The sequence below is a fragment of the Poecilia latipinna genome, unplaced genomic scaffold, assembly GCF_001443285.1.
Source record: "Poecilia latipinna isolate Pla-1442-1.1 unplaced genomic scaffold, P_latipinna-1.0 Scaffold1576, whole genome shotgun sequence".
In the NCBI taxonomy this organism is placed as follows: domain Eukaryota; kingdom Metazoa; phylum Chordata; class Actinopteri; order Cyprinodontiformes; family Poeciliidae; genus Poecilia; species Poecilia latipinna.
In genome coordinates this window covers 124,049-139,041 of record NW_015114192.1, presented here as the reverse complement: position 1 = coordinate 139,041, position 14,993 = coordinate 124,049, and the positions used below count along the sequence as shown (strand labels likewise).

Here is a 14,993-nt window from a genome sequence, read left to right as displayed (position 1 = left end):
TACTCTGAGCCGGGGGGAGGGGCAGGAAGCGCTCTGCTGAATGCGCTGTTATGCGCCTTCAAAATAAAAGCACGCGAGTGGAAGATTTTAAAATTCTTCGCAACTGCAGTGAAATTATTGGCAACTGCAGTGAAATTATTGGCGTCCCCCCCGCTTCCTACGCCTATGGAACTATGTATTAAAAACATACTTAAAAAATACAATTGTTTATAAATGTAGCTTTGATAGATGTTTGAATATGGTTTACAGTAACAGAAAAGCTGTTATGATCGATTAAATCCGCTGATAGTCATTGTGCTGCTAAACACATAACGCTGAGTGGAGTGGAGTACCGCTCCAAGATGGCCGCCCTAAATCTCGTCAGCGACAATAGGAGAGAGCGGTGCATGAGGGTCTGTCCTTATGTTATGTCTATGATGGAAACACCCCATAAAGTGCGCGTGCACTCTCTCCCATCCTGCGCATGGAGCTCCTCCACCCCCCTCTGTAAAATAAACATAAAATATAAACGGACAAATTACCGTTTATATTTTATGATTACTTAATATTACTATACTGTATTTATGTCCACCGGCTGATATAGCTGTAGAGCTCGGGGTAACACCAGGTTCAGCCCCCCTAGGAAGGCTGATGAAGAAGTGAGGAACAGATTCACTGACAGGATGAATTTATTGAACCACTCTGAAGGTAGAATATACATAACCCAATATATATTATTCCGTATTCATCATTATTTAATCATCTCTGATATATTTGTATATTTACATAAATATGTATTAATATTACTAAAGAATTTAGAAAAAAATTATGAGTGGCTGTGTGCTTTGTAAACTACTCATCATATATATCAGGGGTCCCCAAGCTACGGCCCGCGGGCCAGATCTGGCCTGCCTCCTCATTTGGTCCGGCCCCCTGAACAATACCAGAGAGCATTCAGTGGTTTTTTTTTTTCATATATATGTGGATTTTTCTTCAACCACCAGGGGGGCTCTTGAGCAGATATGAAACTTAGTTTCCCTTAATGGAATATATTCTAGTCAGTACCAGTCACCGTTTCGCTCACGGTTTTTTTCCATTTGCATTCTGGGTAAAAATCTATCTACAAACGCAAATATGTCGTCGGCAGTAATTCCCCCCCCCCCCCCTCAACAAAACCTTTCTAAGGTTTCTTTCTCGAAAAACTAAGACCGGCCCCTGACCAGAAAAGGGAACAGTCATGTGGCCGTCGCAGGAAAAAGTTTGGGGACCCCTGATATATATGATGCTCTGCTTCGGTTCTCCAGAGTCCTATATATCAGAATTTTATATTCCTCTTCTGTTTTCCCCTCTAAGAAATTTAAATATGCTGAATCATGTGACAATACAATTAAAAAATACTTGAATAAATAAATGTTCTTGTACATGTAGCTATAATAACTGTTTGAATGAGGTTTCCAGTAAAAAAGGGTTAAAATCTGTTCAGTATTTAGTGAGTTATTGATTAAATGTGCTGATCCTTCATTGCGCCTGACAATCATAATGCTGAGTGGAGCAGTCGCCCTCTCCAAGATGGCGGCTTGACGTCTTGTCAAAGAGACAGAGCGGTCCACGAGTCCTTTAATGACCTGCTGCGTTCCTCCATCTTGGAGAACATTGTCCCGGCCGTCTTGTCTTCCGTCCTGGTGCAGCTCTAACCGCAGTCTGGCAGCCATCTTGGTTCTAGTACAGGGCTGGGCAATCCTGGTCCTCGAGGGCCGGAGTCCTGCAGCTCTTAGACGTCTCCCTGGTCCAACACGCTTGAATCCAACAGCTGAATCTCCTCCTCAGTGCAGCCAGGTTCTCCAGAGTCCTGCTAACGACCTCATTATTTGACTCAGGTGTGTTGAAGTTGAGATGCAGCTAAAAGTTGCAGGAGACCCTCCAGGCCTGGAGCTGCCCACCGCTGTTCTAGAGAGTAGAGACTTTCAGGGTCACGACTTTGACCTTTTACCTGCTAACTGAGTCCTATAGAGTCTGATATGGTCAAATACTCCTGCCTGATATGATGAGGAAGAACCTAAAGGTGGCTCTCTGCAGGAGAAGCTCCTCTGGACAAGAGGACTCTCTGCAGAACCAACCAGAACGTGACTGAGGGTCAACATGCTGGTTCTGCGTATTGTTGCCATGGCGACAGGCTCTGGCAGCTCTCAGCAGTCGGCGCCGCTGCCTGCTGGACCCGGTCCGGCCAGCGGAGGACAACCAGCTCTTTGAGCCACAGCGCATGTGTTTATATTTACCGGCTGCTGGGCGGTTCTGGTCGCATGCCGCCCGCAGCTCCACCCAGCTGCAGCTCAGCAGCACAAGGAGCCGCTTGATTCCAGTTCTACACAAAACATGACAAATAACTGAGGCGCATTGTCTGATCCTTGTGGAGGCCGGGAGGCGGCCTGGGCGCAGCGGGAGCGGCAGAGGAAACTGGTTTACAAGCTGGCTGGACTGGGAGCGGTTTTCTGGCTCCGCCGTTAAACTGGGGGAACTGGAGGCAGTCCAGCACAGCGGACTGGGAACCACAGCTGAAGGTGGTTCCCTGGATCAGAGCCGATGAACCAGAGATCCAGAGCCGGAAAATTCCAGAACAATCCGGAAAAATCTGCGGTTATTAACCATCTGAGCTGCAGAAACGGCCTGAGAAACAACGCCGCTCAGGGCCGGAAACAGGCGGCAAAAAGACACAGAAAAAAAGAAACGGGCAGTAAAATATGTAGAAAACTGGGTAACCTGGGTTCAATCTGCTCCAGGAGAAACAGGCAGTCAGAGAACAGCAGCTTTCTGTCCTGGTCTCTGGACTGCATTCAGCTCCTGGTTTTACCACGAGGTATGACAGATAGTCAGAACACCGGACCCAGTCAGAACCAGATCCTTGCCTTCATTTTCTTCCTCCTGATCAATTTGTTCTTCGCTGGGTTCAGACTGCAGCTCTGCAGCTTCCAGTTGTGTTAACACAACACCAGCTATGACCTCAGAGAAGCAGCTGCTGCTGTCCGTCAACCTGACATGCCGCTAGCCGCTAGCCCCGCTAGCACCCGCTAGCCCCGCTAGCACCCGCTAGCCCCGCTAGCACCCGCTAGCACCGCTAGCACCGCTAGCACCGCTAGCCGCTAGCTGAGCAACGGCTCCTGACTCAGAAGTAGCGCGCAGAATGCTTAAGCTCTTCTCGTCCATCGCAGCTTTATTCACAGTATGTGGTGGCTGGGTAGGAATAATAGCTTAGCATGATAAATTTAGGTGCTTCGGTTTTAAGATGTCTTTGTATTAAACTTCGGAACTGTCCTGAGTGGAGCAGGCTGCAGCTAAAGGCAGCTATCGAGTTTTGTCGGCTAAAACCTCATTCAGGGGAGCGTTTTCATCACCAATGCTTCGGTAAGGTTGAGCTTATCTCTTGGAATTTTATTTTGTTTTCATGCCATTGAGTTACATAGTTTTCAAAATCTCCCAAAAAATCCTGCTAGTTATGGGGTTCCATTTGTATCAAAAATAAGTAGAAGTCATATGTGCAGATGTGTCGTTGCTATGTGTCGTTGGTCTATGTTGCATGTAGATGATGCATATGTAGATGTTGCATATGTCTATGTTGCATATGCGTTCGCTGCATATGTGATGAACGTCATTGGTCCGTGTTGCTATTGCCTGTTTTTTACGCCATTAAAAAGTCCTGAAGTAGGTCATGTATGATCAAATTGTTTATTAGATATTACAAAAATGTTGGTCTTTCAATATCAGTGGTTTCAATAAAAGGGTAAAACTTTTTTGGAATCCAGTTTGTGATTTGCACATTATTATTATTATCCTAATGCCGGAATTAATAATAAATACTTTGTGGCATTTTGATTTAGTAATGTAATTACATTAGTTGTGTTACCACCCCACGCCACTAGAAGCAGTAGAAGGCCCAAAAAGATGCGACTAAGGAGCAGATTTAGAAGTACGCCGAAAACTGCAGAATTTGTTTAAAACTGTGAGGTGCGCTGAAGCAAATAAAAGAGAGAAGTTCAAATAGATGCCAACAGTGAAAATTCTTCTTAAAAATGAAGATATATCACAGATTTAAAAAGCAATTTAATGCCCCCTTCACTGGGCCAGGACCCCTTGACCTCGTTAGCTGCCCTGACTAATGGCTAAAGAAAATACGAGGTAGAAAACTTAACATTTTGAAAACAATTTTATTGAAACCACTGATATTGAAAGACCAACATTTTTGTAATATCTAATAAACAATTTGATCATACATGACCTACTTCAGGACTTTTTAATGGCGCAGAAAACAGGCAATAGCAACACGGACCAACGACATGAACCAACAGCATGGACCAACAACGTTCATCACATATGCATAATCTACATGCAACATAGACCAACGACACATAGCAACGACACATCTACACATATGACTTCTACTTATTTTTGACACAAATGGAACCCCATAGCTAGCAAGCTAATGGCAGCTAAGCTAACTGTGGCTGAAGGCTAACTAAAACATAACTATTTCAGCTAACGCTCAGATTCTATTAATATTTTCAGTGTCGCTAAACAGCAAAACATTTGATATTTTTACAGTTTTTACCTTCATTAGTTTTAGTTTCTTCATCATTTGATCTTTTTCTCTGTGGTTTTAGTTGCATGTTACCAGATTAGCAAGTTTGTAGATTTAAGTATTTAACTAAAACTAAATTCTTTCCTGTTAATAAAATCACATTTTTATGAGATCTCTTTATGTTTGAATCTTCCAGATCCGTCTCCGATCCAGCAGCTGAATTTTCTTTCCATGATTTAATGTTTTTTACTTGGATATTAAAGTTAATGATCATAAGCTTTTGTCTTTATTTTGCTAAAATATTATTCTCCATCCCGTCTTTTCCTCTGAAATCACCTCTCTTCTTTTCACATATATTTGCTGTGAAGGTCTCAGTGATAAATGAAGAAGGATGTGAAGGAGGTCAAGAGGTCAGTGTCTCTCCAGTCCCTCTGACGGCTCCACAGCCAGAAGTTTTCAATTCCCGTCCTCACAAAGCAAACAATGAGCCGGTTTCTCCATCGCCATGGTGACCAAGATTCCGATCTACGATGCTCTGCCTCCACCCAACTGTAGCTCCACCCATGAAGCACTGCTGAAGCTAATCAGGCTAATTACTGTTTATAAACCTCAGCTGAACATCTGGGAGCTGAAACCGAGCAGCAGGGTCTACATCCACGTCACACACACCTACACACACTCGGCTGTGATCATTCCTCTTCTCAACAGGCAATGGAAACTTCTGCTGGGTTAAAAATACGCCACAGTAATTTGCTCCACATGTGGCGCTCTGGCAGAGAGACGATATTTTGACGGGGGAGGGATTCCTGGGGTTTCTCCAAAAGCAAAGGGAGACACACACACACACACACACACACACACACACACACACACACACACACACACACACACAAAGGGCTGCAGCCCTTCCCCTTACCTTGAGCCTTTTCCACAAACAGCACCTTGGAGTCATGCTGGAAGTTGTGTCCGTCCAGCACCATGGTTCCCCCCCCGGGGGCCGGGCTCGTCTCCAGGCTCTGCTTGTCCACCAGCGGCAGCTCCTGCGCCGACCTCTGGGCTGCGGGGGGAGACGGGAACCCGGTCACGGCTCATCCACACCCACTCCCCATGCGGGCCTGAGCATCCAGACCACTGAGCGGCTGCAGGCTCTGCTCTACATGTGCTGCTAACTCTGCCTCACTGGTTTCTGCTGGAAAGCCCTCTGGACCTTTACTGGGTCCCACCAAGAGGCCCAGTCAAAGTCCAGCCTCCAGACATTGGTTTAAGGTTCAGGGGGTTTCCTTCAACCCTTCTGTTTATGATGAAGTTCTCCAGGTTTGGAAACTTGTGGGTTCCTCTGCAGCTCAGAGTGGAACTGAGGAGCGAACTCATTTCACCGCTGACATCACAGAGTTCACTGCGACAGACTGGCGACCTGTCCAGGGTGTACCCCGCCTCTCGCCCGGAACGTTAGCTGGAGATAGGCACCAGCACCCCTCCCGACCCCACTGAGGGACAAGGGTGTTCAGAAAATGGATGGATGGATCACAGAGTTCAACCCCCAGTGCTGAAGGTCAGCTGGAATCCAGGAAAAGTTCACTAAGTTTTACTCTTAAGATTCCAGATGAACCTTAGTCAGCTCAACATGTTCTTCTACCAACACATCACTGATTTTCTGGAACCAACAATCTAAAATCTCACTGAGAGGGAAACCTCGCCTGCTTTAGCTAACCGCTAAAGCAGTTCAAGCTGCTGCCTGCCTGTTTCCTGTCTGACGCGAGTCTAGACAGGAAACCACAGAGCATCATGTATCACCTGTGATAAACTTCCAGTTCCGAATACTGCAGAAGTGTTGGGATCAAGAATGTGAAATTCACAGTGTCCCACTGTGTCAGGAAGGGGTGTGTTACTTTGGCTGATCCATTTCCCCATTTCACACATTTTCATCTGAGTCTGGAGGTTCAGAGAGTTCTTCAGGAGGTTCAACCAGGACTGGACTGGTCTGGACCAGATTAGACTAGATTAGGCAGGTGTAGACAGATTAGGACTGAACTGGACCGATTTGACTGCAGAGGACAGAACTATGGTGACTCACAGCACTCAATGGGGTTGGATGCGACCTGCAGAGAAACGGTCCTGCCGCCCGGCTGGGTGACGTGAACCCGGAACACCATCCGAACACGTGTGTTCTTCCGGCCGATGTCTGTCTCGCCCTTCCTCAGCTCGATGTCGGAGTTACGGAGTTTCAGGATTCCCGCGCAGTCGATTCTGTCGGGAGAAAAACTCAGTGAGGCGTGAGATCGCACATCAGCACCAACAGATCTTCCTTCCTGGATCTGCTTGGAGTTGGAAATGTTTTTCCTGGAGTTTCCTCCTGTCTGACTCTGCTGCTCCCATCAAACTGCTTTCATTCTGCGAGGCGCTCCAAACCGTCTCTGGCTTTTTGGCTGTGGAGCCGCTCCATGGTGCATTCCTTAAAGGCTACTTCATGTCAACTTTTGCACACATTTCAACACTCCCTACATTCTTGTCTGCAGCTCTGGTGAAGCAATCAGGTGTGGAAGCCGAGAGCCGAGTCCTGCAGACACAGACCGACAGTCTGAAGACCGGGTTACAGTTACAGGTTACGGGTTACGGTTACGTTTTACGATTACGGGTTACGGTTACGTTTTACGATTACGGGTTACAGTTACGAGTTACGGTTACGGGTTAGGCCGGATTTTCCCAACAGATTTCATATTCAAACCAAACTGAACTGTTGGCAATGATCCGGATCCGTCAGAATTCTGTCCTGGATCACTTTACGAAGCACTAACAGCTCAAACAGAAATCATGGAGATTTTTGGTGTTAAACCCAGAATGGACTGGACCGGACACAGAGGTCCAAACACATTCCAGTCTCACAGCATGATGCAGATTAGCTGCTGTTTGCTGGATATGATCACCCATGCTCTTCATCAGCCCACTCATCATCATCATAACCACTCCTCATCCGGAGGCAGCTTTAGCTTTTTTATCAAATAGATTTTAAGATTATTTTATTAACTTATAAAGTTTTAAATGGGTTAGTCCCCCCCTTATCTTCGGGATCTTTTAAAATTTCAGTCTGTGCCCAGAACCCTCCGATCAAATAATCAGCTATTCCTCACACCCGACCTAAAAGGAGATCGGGCTTTTTCTGTAGTAGCTCCTATTTTATTTAACAATTTACCTTTCCAGATTAGATCTGCCCACAGCCTGGATCATTTTAAATCGCTTCTGAAAACTCATTTTTATTCTTTGGCATTTATTTGAAGTAGTGTTTTGATACTCAGTTTTTATCAATTTGTCTTATTGTCGTTCCTGCACAGCACTTTGGTGCAGTTTTACATCTTTTTAAAGTGCTATATAAATGAATTTGACACTGACACCGCTTGTTAGCTGCTGGTTTTTAATTCTACTTCCTGTTTCTACTCACATGGCGCGCATGTCATTCTCCGGCAGCAGCGGGATCTCCAGCACCTTGGTGTTGTTGTGCAGGACCTCGTGGCTCGGCGTGGACACCGTCTTTCCCGTGATGCGGTGGACCTGGTAGAAGGCGTGGGGCCTCAGCAGCCGGTCGTCCGCCGTGCCGATGAAGAGCTGCAGGGTCAGAGGTTCGCTCTCCATGTAGCCGTGGAGCTGAAAGGCCAGAGAAGAGTGGCGGTTAGGAACCAGGACTTCCTGTGGAACCGGAAGCGAAACATGGAAGGCGAGCGGCGGCTGAAGCCGAGGAATGCTCGTTTCTTCGGGATCTAACTGCTATTTAGCGAAGCCGCCTGGTTCGGGTCGGCAGCGCCTCCAGAGCAGGTCCAGTCGGAGCAAGAGGAACGGTTCGAAACCAGCAGCTGGTTTTACCCGCCTACAGGAGGTAATATGCTAGCATTAGCATTATCAACGTTGATTATTCTAAAGGACTTCTCAGCTTATTTGATTTAAACTTTTATTCAATTCATAAATCCTTCATTTATTCCAAAGGGACATGAAATGTTGGACCTCTCTGCTAGCACTCAGTAGCGCTAGCAATTGTCCAAAATGGATGAAAAATAAATCCGCTTAAAAGAGACACGCACATTTAAAAAAAAAACCCACATTTTTTAAATAGGTTTCGGTGCCGAGGTTAGGCGACATTTATTGAAATTAGTGACTGACGGGTCAGCAAATGGATTTTACTGCTGGTGGAAAACATGAAGAAGACGACAGGAAATGGCAGGAGGATAACGGCACGGCTTGTTTTTAATGACTGACTGCATCAACAAACTTACATGAAATTTGAATTAAATTTCTTATGTAATGGAAACACCCTGATTGTGAATTTATGTTTTTTCAACATCAGCAAAATATTAACGCAATTCTCAAACATTTGTAATGGAGGGGAGTAAATGTTACAGCCAATCTGGACAGGCCTCTGACCGAAGACCCTGTGCTGACATGCTAACATGCTAGCAGAGATGATAGTGACACGTCCTGGATGACAGCAGCAGCTGTTAGCAGCTCTGCTGATCCACCTTGTTTGCTTTTGCTGCTGCTCTGTCAGAAACACGGAGTTAAAGATCTGACCAGGGATCAAGATGGACAGAAGAGACGTTTGGAACTTCCTCCTCTCTCTGCATCCAAGGCTAGGGGTTAAAGTTTAGGTGTTATCTGGGCTTTGAGACTCTAATCGGCTGCTCCCAGTTGGAAGAGCAATACCTTGTTGCCATGGTTATGCATCAGCAGAACCAGAGGGAATAATTGTCCAAACTGCAACGATTCAATCAGAAAATGATTAAGTTTAGTCTGAAACAGAACCAATCAGAACCAAAGGAGCAGTTCCATCATGCTGCCACCAGCAGGCGCTACTCCAGAGAAATATATCACATGTCTGAAGGTATTTCAATGCTTGATGTTGGATGTTTCGTTCCTCCATATTCTGCGGTAGGACAGTAACGCCTCCTGAGTCCTCTGCATAACCCCACGTCAAACAGAACTAAAGCTTCAGAGACGTGAGCAGCTACGGTCAGCCTCGGGCTGCGGCCCCCCCGAGCCCACCACAGGAGCAGCTCTGAGTCAGCGCTGCGGTTAGCTGCCGCCGCCTCCGCAGAACACCATGATGTCAGCCGGGCGGGAAGCGGCCTAAACAAAGGGTGGTCTGTGTGGCTGGGGGCTACAGCGGAGGGAGCCAGGAACCCGTCATTAAATCATTAGCACCTTCTCAGGAACACGAGCCGAGCGTCGGCCGCTTGCTGGGAAACGTCTTCGTTTCCAGATGTTTCAGCTGCTGCAGCTTCCAGGCTCACAGAGGAAAACGCGCCGAGTAAAACCTCTGGATTGAGTCTGTAGAACAGAACCGTCCACATCTGGACTGTCCACTTCTGGACCCATCCAGTTCTGGACCCATCCAGTTCTGGACCAGTCCACATCTGGACCCATCCAGTTCTGGACCAGTCCACATCTGGACCCGTCCAGTTCTGGACTGTATTGACTCGGAGTTTCCTGTTCTGGAAGTCTGAGCTCAGTTTGCTGCATCAGTATGAGACCTGGTTTCCGTCTGTCCATGAATGAATGAATGAATGAATGAATGAGTGATGCATTCAGAGAGAGACAGCCTTGTCCCATTCAGACTGAGGTAAAGTGTCCAGATGTCCTGATTGTGTCTGGGCTGCAGCAGGAGAGAAGCTGCAGGGTTCAAACCAGGATGTTTTTGCTGCAGCGGCTCTAAAGACTCCTTCACCTCAACGGTAACCCTGGGTTACCATGACTCCACGTTGTGAGGAGCAGGTTGTTGTGAACAGACGTGAAACAATCATTTTCTTCTTTCTGCTCATCAAATTTCAGGTGTTTAAAAGAAAACAGTTTTCTTGAGGCACGACTAGTACTTAAATATTTCAGTAGTATTCATAGTATTTCCTGTTTGCTCCCGACATTCAGGCTCATTTCTGACAGTCGTATTTTCTTGTAGCTGTTTAATTAGCGTCTGCTTGCGAAGCTGCACGGCTGCTTGGAATGTCGCAAGCTGTTTTCAGAGTCCACTGCTTCACTTTCCCAGCCTGAGTTTACCCAGAACCGAGGATCCGCTGGGGGGGGGGACGGGTTTATAGCCGCACCACGTCCGGGCCGGACCACTGTAGCCTGCTGCGGTCGGAGCGTGACTCAGCTCCAGCGGCCCGCTGCATTTCTGTCTGCGCCGCTCGGAGACGTCATGGAAAACTGTGAGTCACCCGTCGTCTGGACAGGAAGCGGCTGAGTGGACGGGTCCGCCTCACAACGGGCGCAGAGACCGAACCGGACCTGCTGTCAGAACAAACAAACCCGAGGTATACAGACCTGGACCACCGGGTGTCCGCCTGCCAGCGCCTTCACCGCGCCGCGGCTGCCCTCCGTCTCGTAATGCGCCCTGTGGTGCGACTTGGGCTGGACGTGGATCTGCAGGCTGTAGGCGCCGGAGCTGCTGGGCAGCTGCCAGTCCAGCGCCGGCAGAGACGGGCTGGAACCGGGCAACAGGAGGGAGAGGATCAGAACCGGGCCAGGAGATGGACCTATGTTCTGGTCTCCTGACCCTCCAGCCTGTCCAGGTTGCTGGTTGAACGCCGGCCTTACCTGAGGAACTGCTTGGGCTTCGTCCAGCTGAACAGGTTCTGAGGAACGTCCAGGAAGTAGCCTTCCTTCTTCAGGGCCGTGCGGCTGGCCGGGGGTTCGTCCTGGTGCGGCTCCGCCCCCTTGGGCTCCTGCTTCAGGCTGATGGTGGGGCTGAGCTCCAGGCTGGTTCTCCGGGCCTTTATGGGGACGCCGTCGCCGAGGTCGGCCATGCCATCGGTGGAGAGGGCGTTGATGGCGGCCAAGATGGCGGAGTTGGTGTACTGGTTGGTGTTAGGCAGCCAGCTGTCCTCCATCAGGCTAAGGTGGGGCGAGGAGCGGGGCGAGGAGCGGGGCGAGGAGCGCGGCGACGGGAAGCCGTTCAAGCTGTACTTCCTCTTGGCTCCGCAGGGCGAGCCGGGCCTGGACCCCCGTGGCGCTGTCCAGCCGTCGTCCGTCGCATCGATGCGGGGGGAGGTGGCGGCGCCGTCCTCTGGCAGGGCCAGGGTGGAGCCCTTTGGGGACACGGAGGGGGACTGCCAGGGCGAGTTCTGCGGCGAGTTGTCATAGTTGTAGGAGAAGCCAGACTCGAAAGAGGCGTCGGAGAGCCCGCTTCGGGACGACACGCTGCTGGCTGGGCTCAGGCAGCTGGGGTCGCGGTAGAGGTCGGCACCGGGTAGCGGCAGCGTCACGATGGAGGCGACCCGCTGGGCGGTCGGGATGCCGCCCTGCTGCGGCTCGTCCTCGGGCAACTGGCCGTAGGCCGTGATCTCGATGCGGGGGCCCTCCAGGGCCGCGCCGCCGTCCGGGCACACCGCCGAGTAGAACCCGGCCGACTGCGGGTTGTCATGGGGGTCAAAGGTCTCAGGCTCTGCCACGGACACGGAAATGGTGGGGCTGGACTGGAGAAACTGGGAGGCCAGAGGGAGGGAGAGGCTGACGCTGGGCGAGAAGCCGAAGGCATCTGGAGGGAGAGCAGGGAGGCGTTAGCATCTCCATGGAAACCAGGAAAACATGGTGGCGGCAGTATCATGCTCAGGGGTGAAACAAGGCTATAATGACTGATAGAAATGTTACAATAAATATGAATCTGAGGTAAGATCCATGGAGGTCCGGTTCAGAACCCAGACCGAATAGAACCGCAAACTGCTGAAAACTGAAGCCAACTTCATGTCCCACCAGCTTCCACTGCTGGACTAACACGGTTTGGGGTCCAGACGGTTCCGACCCGCCTCCACCCGGTTCCGACCCAGATCAGAACCGTTAGCCTCATGCCTGTCTGGTCCAAACAAAGCATCAGCCACTCTGACACGTCAGGAAAGGTTCGGGACCATTTTCAACCAAACCACGCCCACTGGGACCGGATCAGCCCCAGGTTCAGCTCCAGATGGAATCCAACTGGGTTTTCCAGAACCAATCCGAACCGGGTCCAAAGAGTCCCAAATCCAGACAGGAAAAGGTGAACTCACCTTCCTCTGCAGATTTCATCTCCTCTGTGGTAAAAGTTCAGATCCTCCATACAGCTGCTCCAGCTGCTGCGGGTCCTCCGAACCGGATCAGAACCACGACTTCTGCTCCGAACCAGAACAAAGTCCAAAACCAGGAAAACTCTGCTGGCAGAAAACAGGCGGTCGATTCCTGGCTCTCTACGCCGGGCGCAGCGGGACCGGGCCGGGGGATCCTGGCTGCGCGGCTCGCTGTGACGCACTGAGAAACTCCTGCGCTTATAAACGCGGGGATCTCCCCGCGCTGCCACGCGCCGCCCTGCGCGCTCTGACGCAGCGCCGCGCGCCCGGAGGAGAAAGAGGAGGAAGAGGAGAGGAGGAGGGGAGATTCCTCATCCCCAGATAACAGGGATGTATTCCTCTTTTCGGATCGGTCCCGGGGTGGATCTAGAAAAACATCTGAGGTGGCAGGAGGGGGGCAAAATATTGTTTTTAACTCTCATTGTTTCAAAATGAGCTTCATGTAGCAGCACTGAGGATTAAATATAATTTCTTAATGTAGTATAGTTAATTATTTTTATGTCTTTCCTACTCCTGCTAATTGATATGTATTACGGGATTAGACAGCGCCTATTGGTCGCTATGTGATGCTTTGTGTCCAGAAAACCCTTCAGTTCCAATGCAGGACGAGCAGAAATCCGTCACGAAAATATTAGTAGCGCCATCATTTATTATCATATTAATTAAATACGACTTAAAATAAAACTGAGAAAACTGATGTTTGATGCATAAATTATCCGTGATACAAATCTATAAACAGTTTAGTTTCTGTCAAGATGCAAGAAAAGGCCAATTTCTCTTATATTGGTCAGTCGTTTTATTTTAAATATGCTGTAGGAGCCGTAGTTTAAGGACTTATAAATATCATCACGTTTTACGAACAGAGGGGATTAGTTCAGTTTTTATCGCTTGTTTAACTTTTATGAATCGCAATAAAGCTGATAAACAGGTGAAGAACAGAAATGGAGACCAGTTCTGCTCTTTTTCTGCTCCGTGTCGGCATCACGAACACGCGGACCCGTTGCCATGGCAACCCATAGACAACAGCTCAACGAGCAGATAAAGCAGAGAGACGTTCAATCCGATGAGGGGAACAATCCCAAACAACTAACATTTCCCACACAAAAAAGTAGCAAAAACACCAAAACAGAACATCCAGTCTGCTACAGGCGTTATGTCTATATTGTCATTAATATATTAATATATCTTCGCCTGAACACAGCGCGGGTTGACCTGTTTAATGCTAACGGAACCAAAACACACCGAACTGCGCAGCACATGTTAGGTTATTAAAGTCAAAAGCGGGCTAACAACAGTTAGGCTAGCATAACTGACCCACTGCTCAGTCTTTCAATATTTTATTTGGATTAAAACTTTTTCCTCACCTGTTAAATGTGAAACCATTGAACCTTGTTATCTATGGCTGTCAGGTTTGAATTAACCGCTAAACATTTCGTCCATTTTTCAGATGGATGGTGATCCACCCTCTGTACACCGGGTGCAGCTAGAAGCTCACCGTTGATTGGTGGGCGAGGCAGGTGCCTTTTAGTTGGACAGGCCGCTGCAAGGTGTGTGTGTGTCTTTGTTTCTCCCATTGTTGCTACAATCGGCGGCTACATGTTGGCTTGTGTGTTTGATCGGCTCGTCTGAGGTCGTAAGTGCCAGTTTTGCTACCCGTGGCTGGGATCGTGGTTGGTTTTTGGGTGCTACACCTATCGTCCGTGTCTGCAGTGTTGCTCTGATGGCCTTACCGGCTACAGCTGGGGGTTGTTGTGGCTTCCATCTGGTCCTCACCTGCTGACCCGCTTCCTCCCGGGTTAGGCTGTGTTTCCACCCCTGGGTAAGCTACCTGTGATTTAGCTTTTGATTTCTTTTATCTGGATCCACCGTTAATGGGTTTTCTGTTTCAGGCACCTGATTGTGTTTTGGAGCTGCAGCCCTTTGGACGCTCTGCTGTCTTGTCATTGTTTGTTTGAGCCGCTCAACTAAACCTGTTGCTGGTTGGGCAGGCTGTGTGGGCGGGGCTTTGCTCCTCTGGCCCCATGGACCATATTATGATATTATAAGCAATTTAATGACTTATTTTCGTCATAACTTGTTGCGTATGCTGAACTGACAACTCCACTGACGGTCGGACTTCTTAATGCGCATGCGTGGGCACTGACTGCATGTATGCTATCTGACAGAACACCGGCAGGACGTTTTTGCGTCAGGACTCCATAAAGAACGGTTCTCCACTGTCGGTGGGGAATCTGTACAGGCGATGTCAGGTATCCTGATCGTATTTGTGGAACTAAAATTCACAGATTTCCAAAATCTGAAACGGAAAGTTTTGCTTGGATCAAAGTTTGTGCACGACCGCATCAATAAGAACAAAGGAGTGTGTG

At 48.7% G+C, this 14,993-nt stretch overlaps 1 protein-coding gene and 2 long non-coding RNA genes across 4 annotated transcripts in view; 2 read left to right on the top strand and 1 right to left on the bottom strand.

Moving 5' to 3' along the window:
- Positions 1–6,174, top strand: part of LOC106963752 (uncharacterized) — a 13,288-nt gene extending 7,114 nt beyond the window's left edge. The window contains exons 2-3 of the long non-coding RNA XR_001428254.1: positions 2,784–2,789; positions 6,164–6,174. This is a non-coding gene — a long non-coding RNA (uncharacterized LOC106963752). The remainder of the gene's footprint in view (positions 1–2,783; positions 2,790–6,163) is intronic.
- The window catches only part of LOC106963750 (nuclear factor of activated T-cells, cytoplasmic 1-like), a 23,675-nt gene extending 10,796 nt beyond the window's left edge, over positions 1–12,879 (bottom strand). Inside the window, exons 1-6 of one of the 2 annotated variants that reach the window (XM_015058823.1) lie at positions 12,571–12,879; positions 11,126–12,065; positions 10,853–11,012; positions 7,986–8,188; positions 6,624–6,796; positions 5,466–5,606 (exon numbers count right to left, since the gene is read on the bottom strand). In XM_015058823.1, coding sequence (XP_014914309.1) covers positions 5,466–5,606; positions 6,624–6,796; positions 7,986–8,188; positions 10,853–11,012; positions 11,126–12,065; positions 12,571–12,589 — 1,636 coding nt within the window. In that variant the 5' untranslated portion in view covers positions 12,590–12,879. The remainder of the gene's footprint in view (positions 1–5,465; positions 5,607–6,623; positions 6,797–7,985; positions 8,189–10,852; positions 11,013–11,125; positions 12,066–12,570) is intronic. The other variant, XM_015058824.1, reaches the window with a different exon arrangement.
- LOC106963751 (uncharacterized) lies at positions 8,175–8,846 on the top strand. The gene is made up of 2 exons (XR_001428253.1): positions 8,175–8,417; positions 8,525–8,846. It is a non-coding gene; the product is annotated as an uncharacterized LOC106963751 (long non-coding RNA).
- Positions 12,880–14,993: the final 2,114 nt, after the last annotated feature.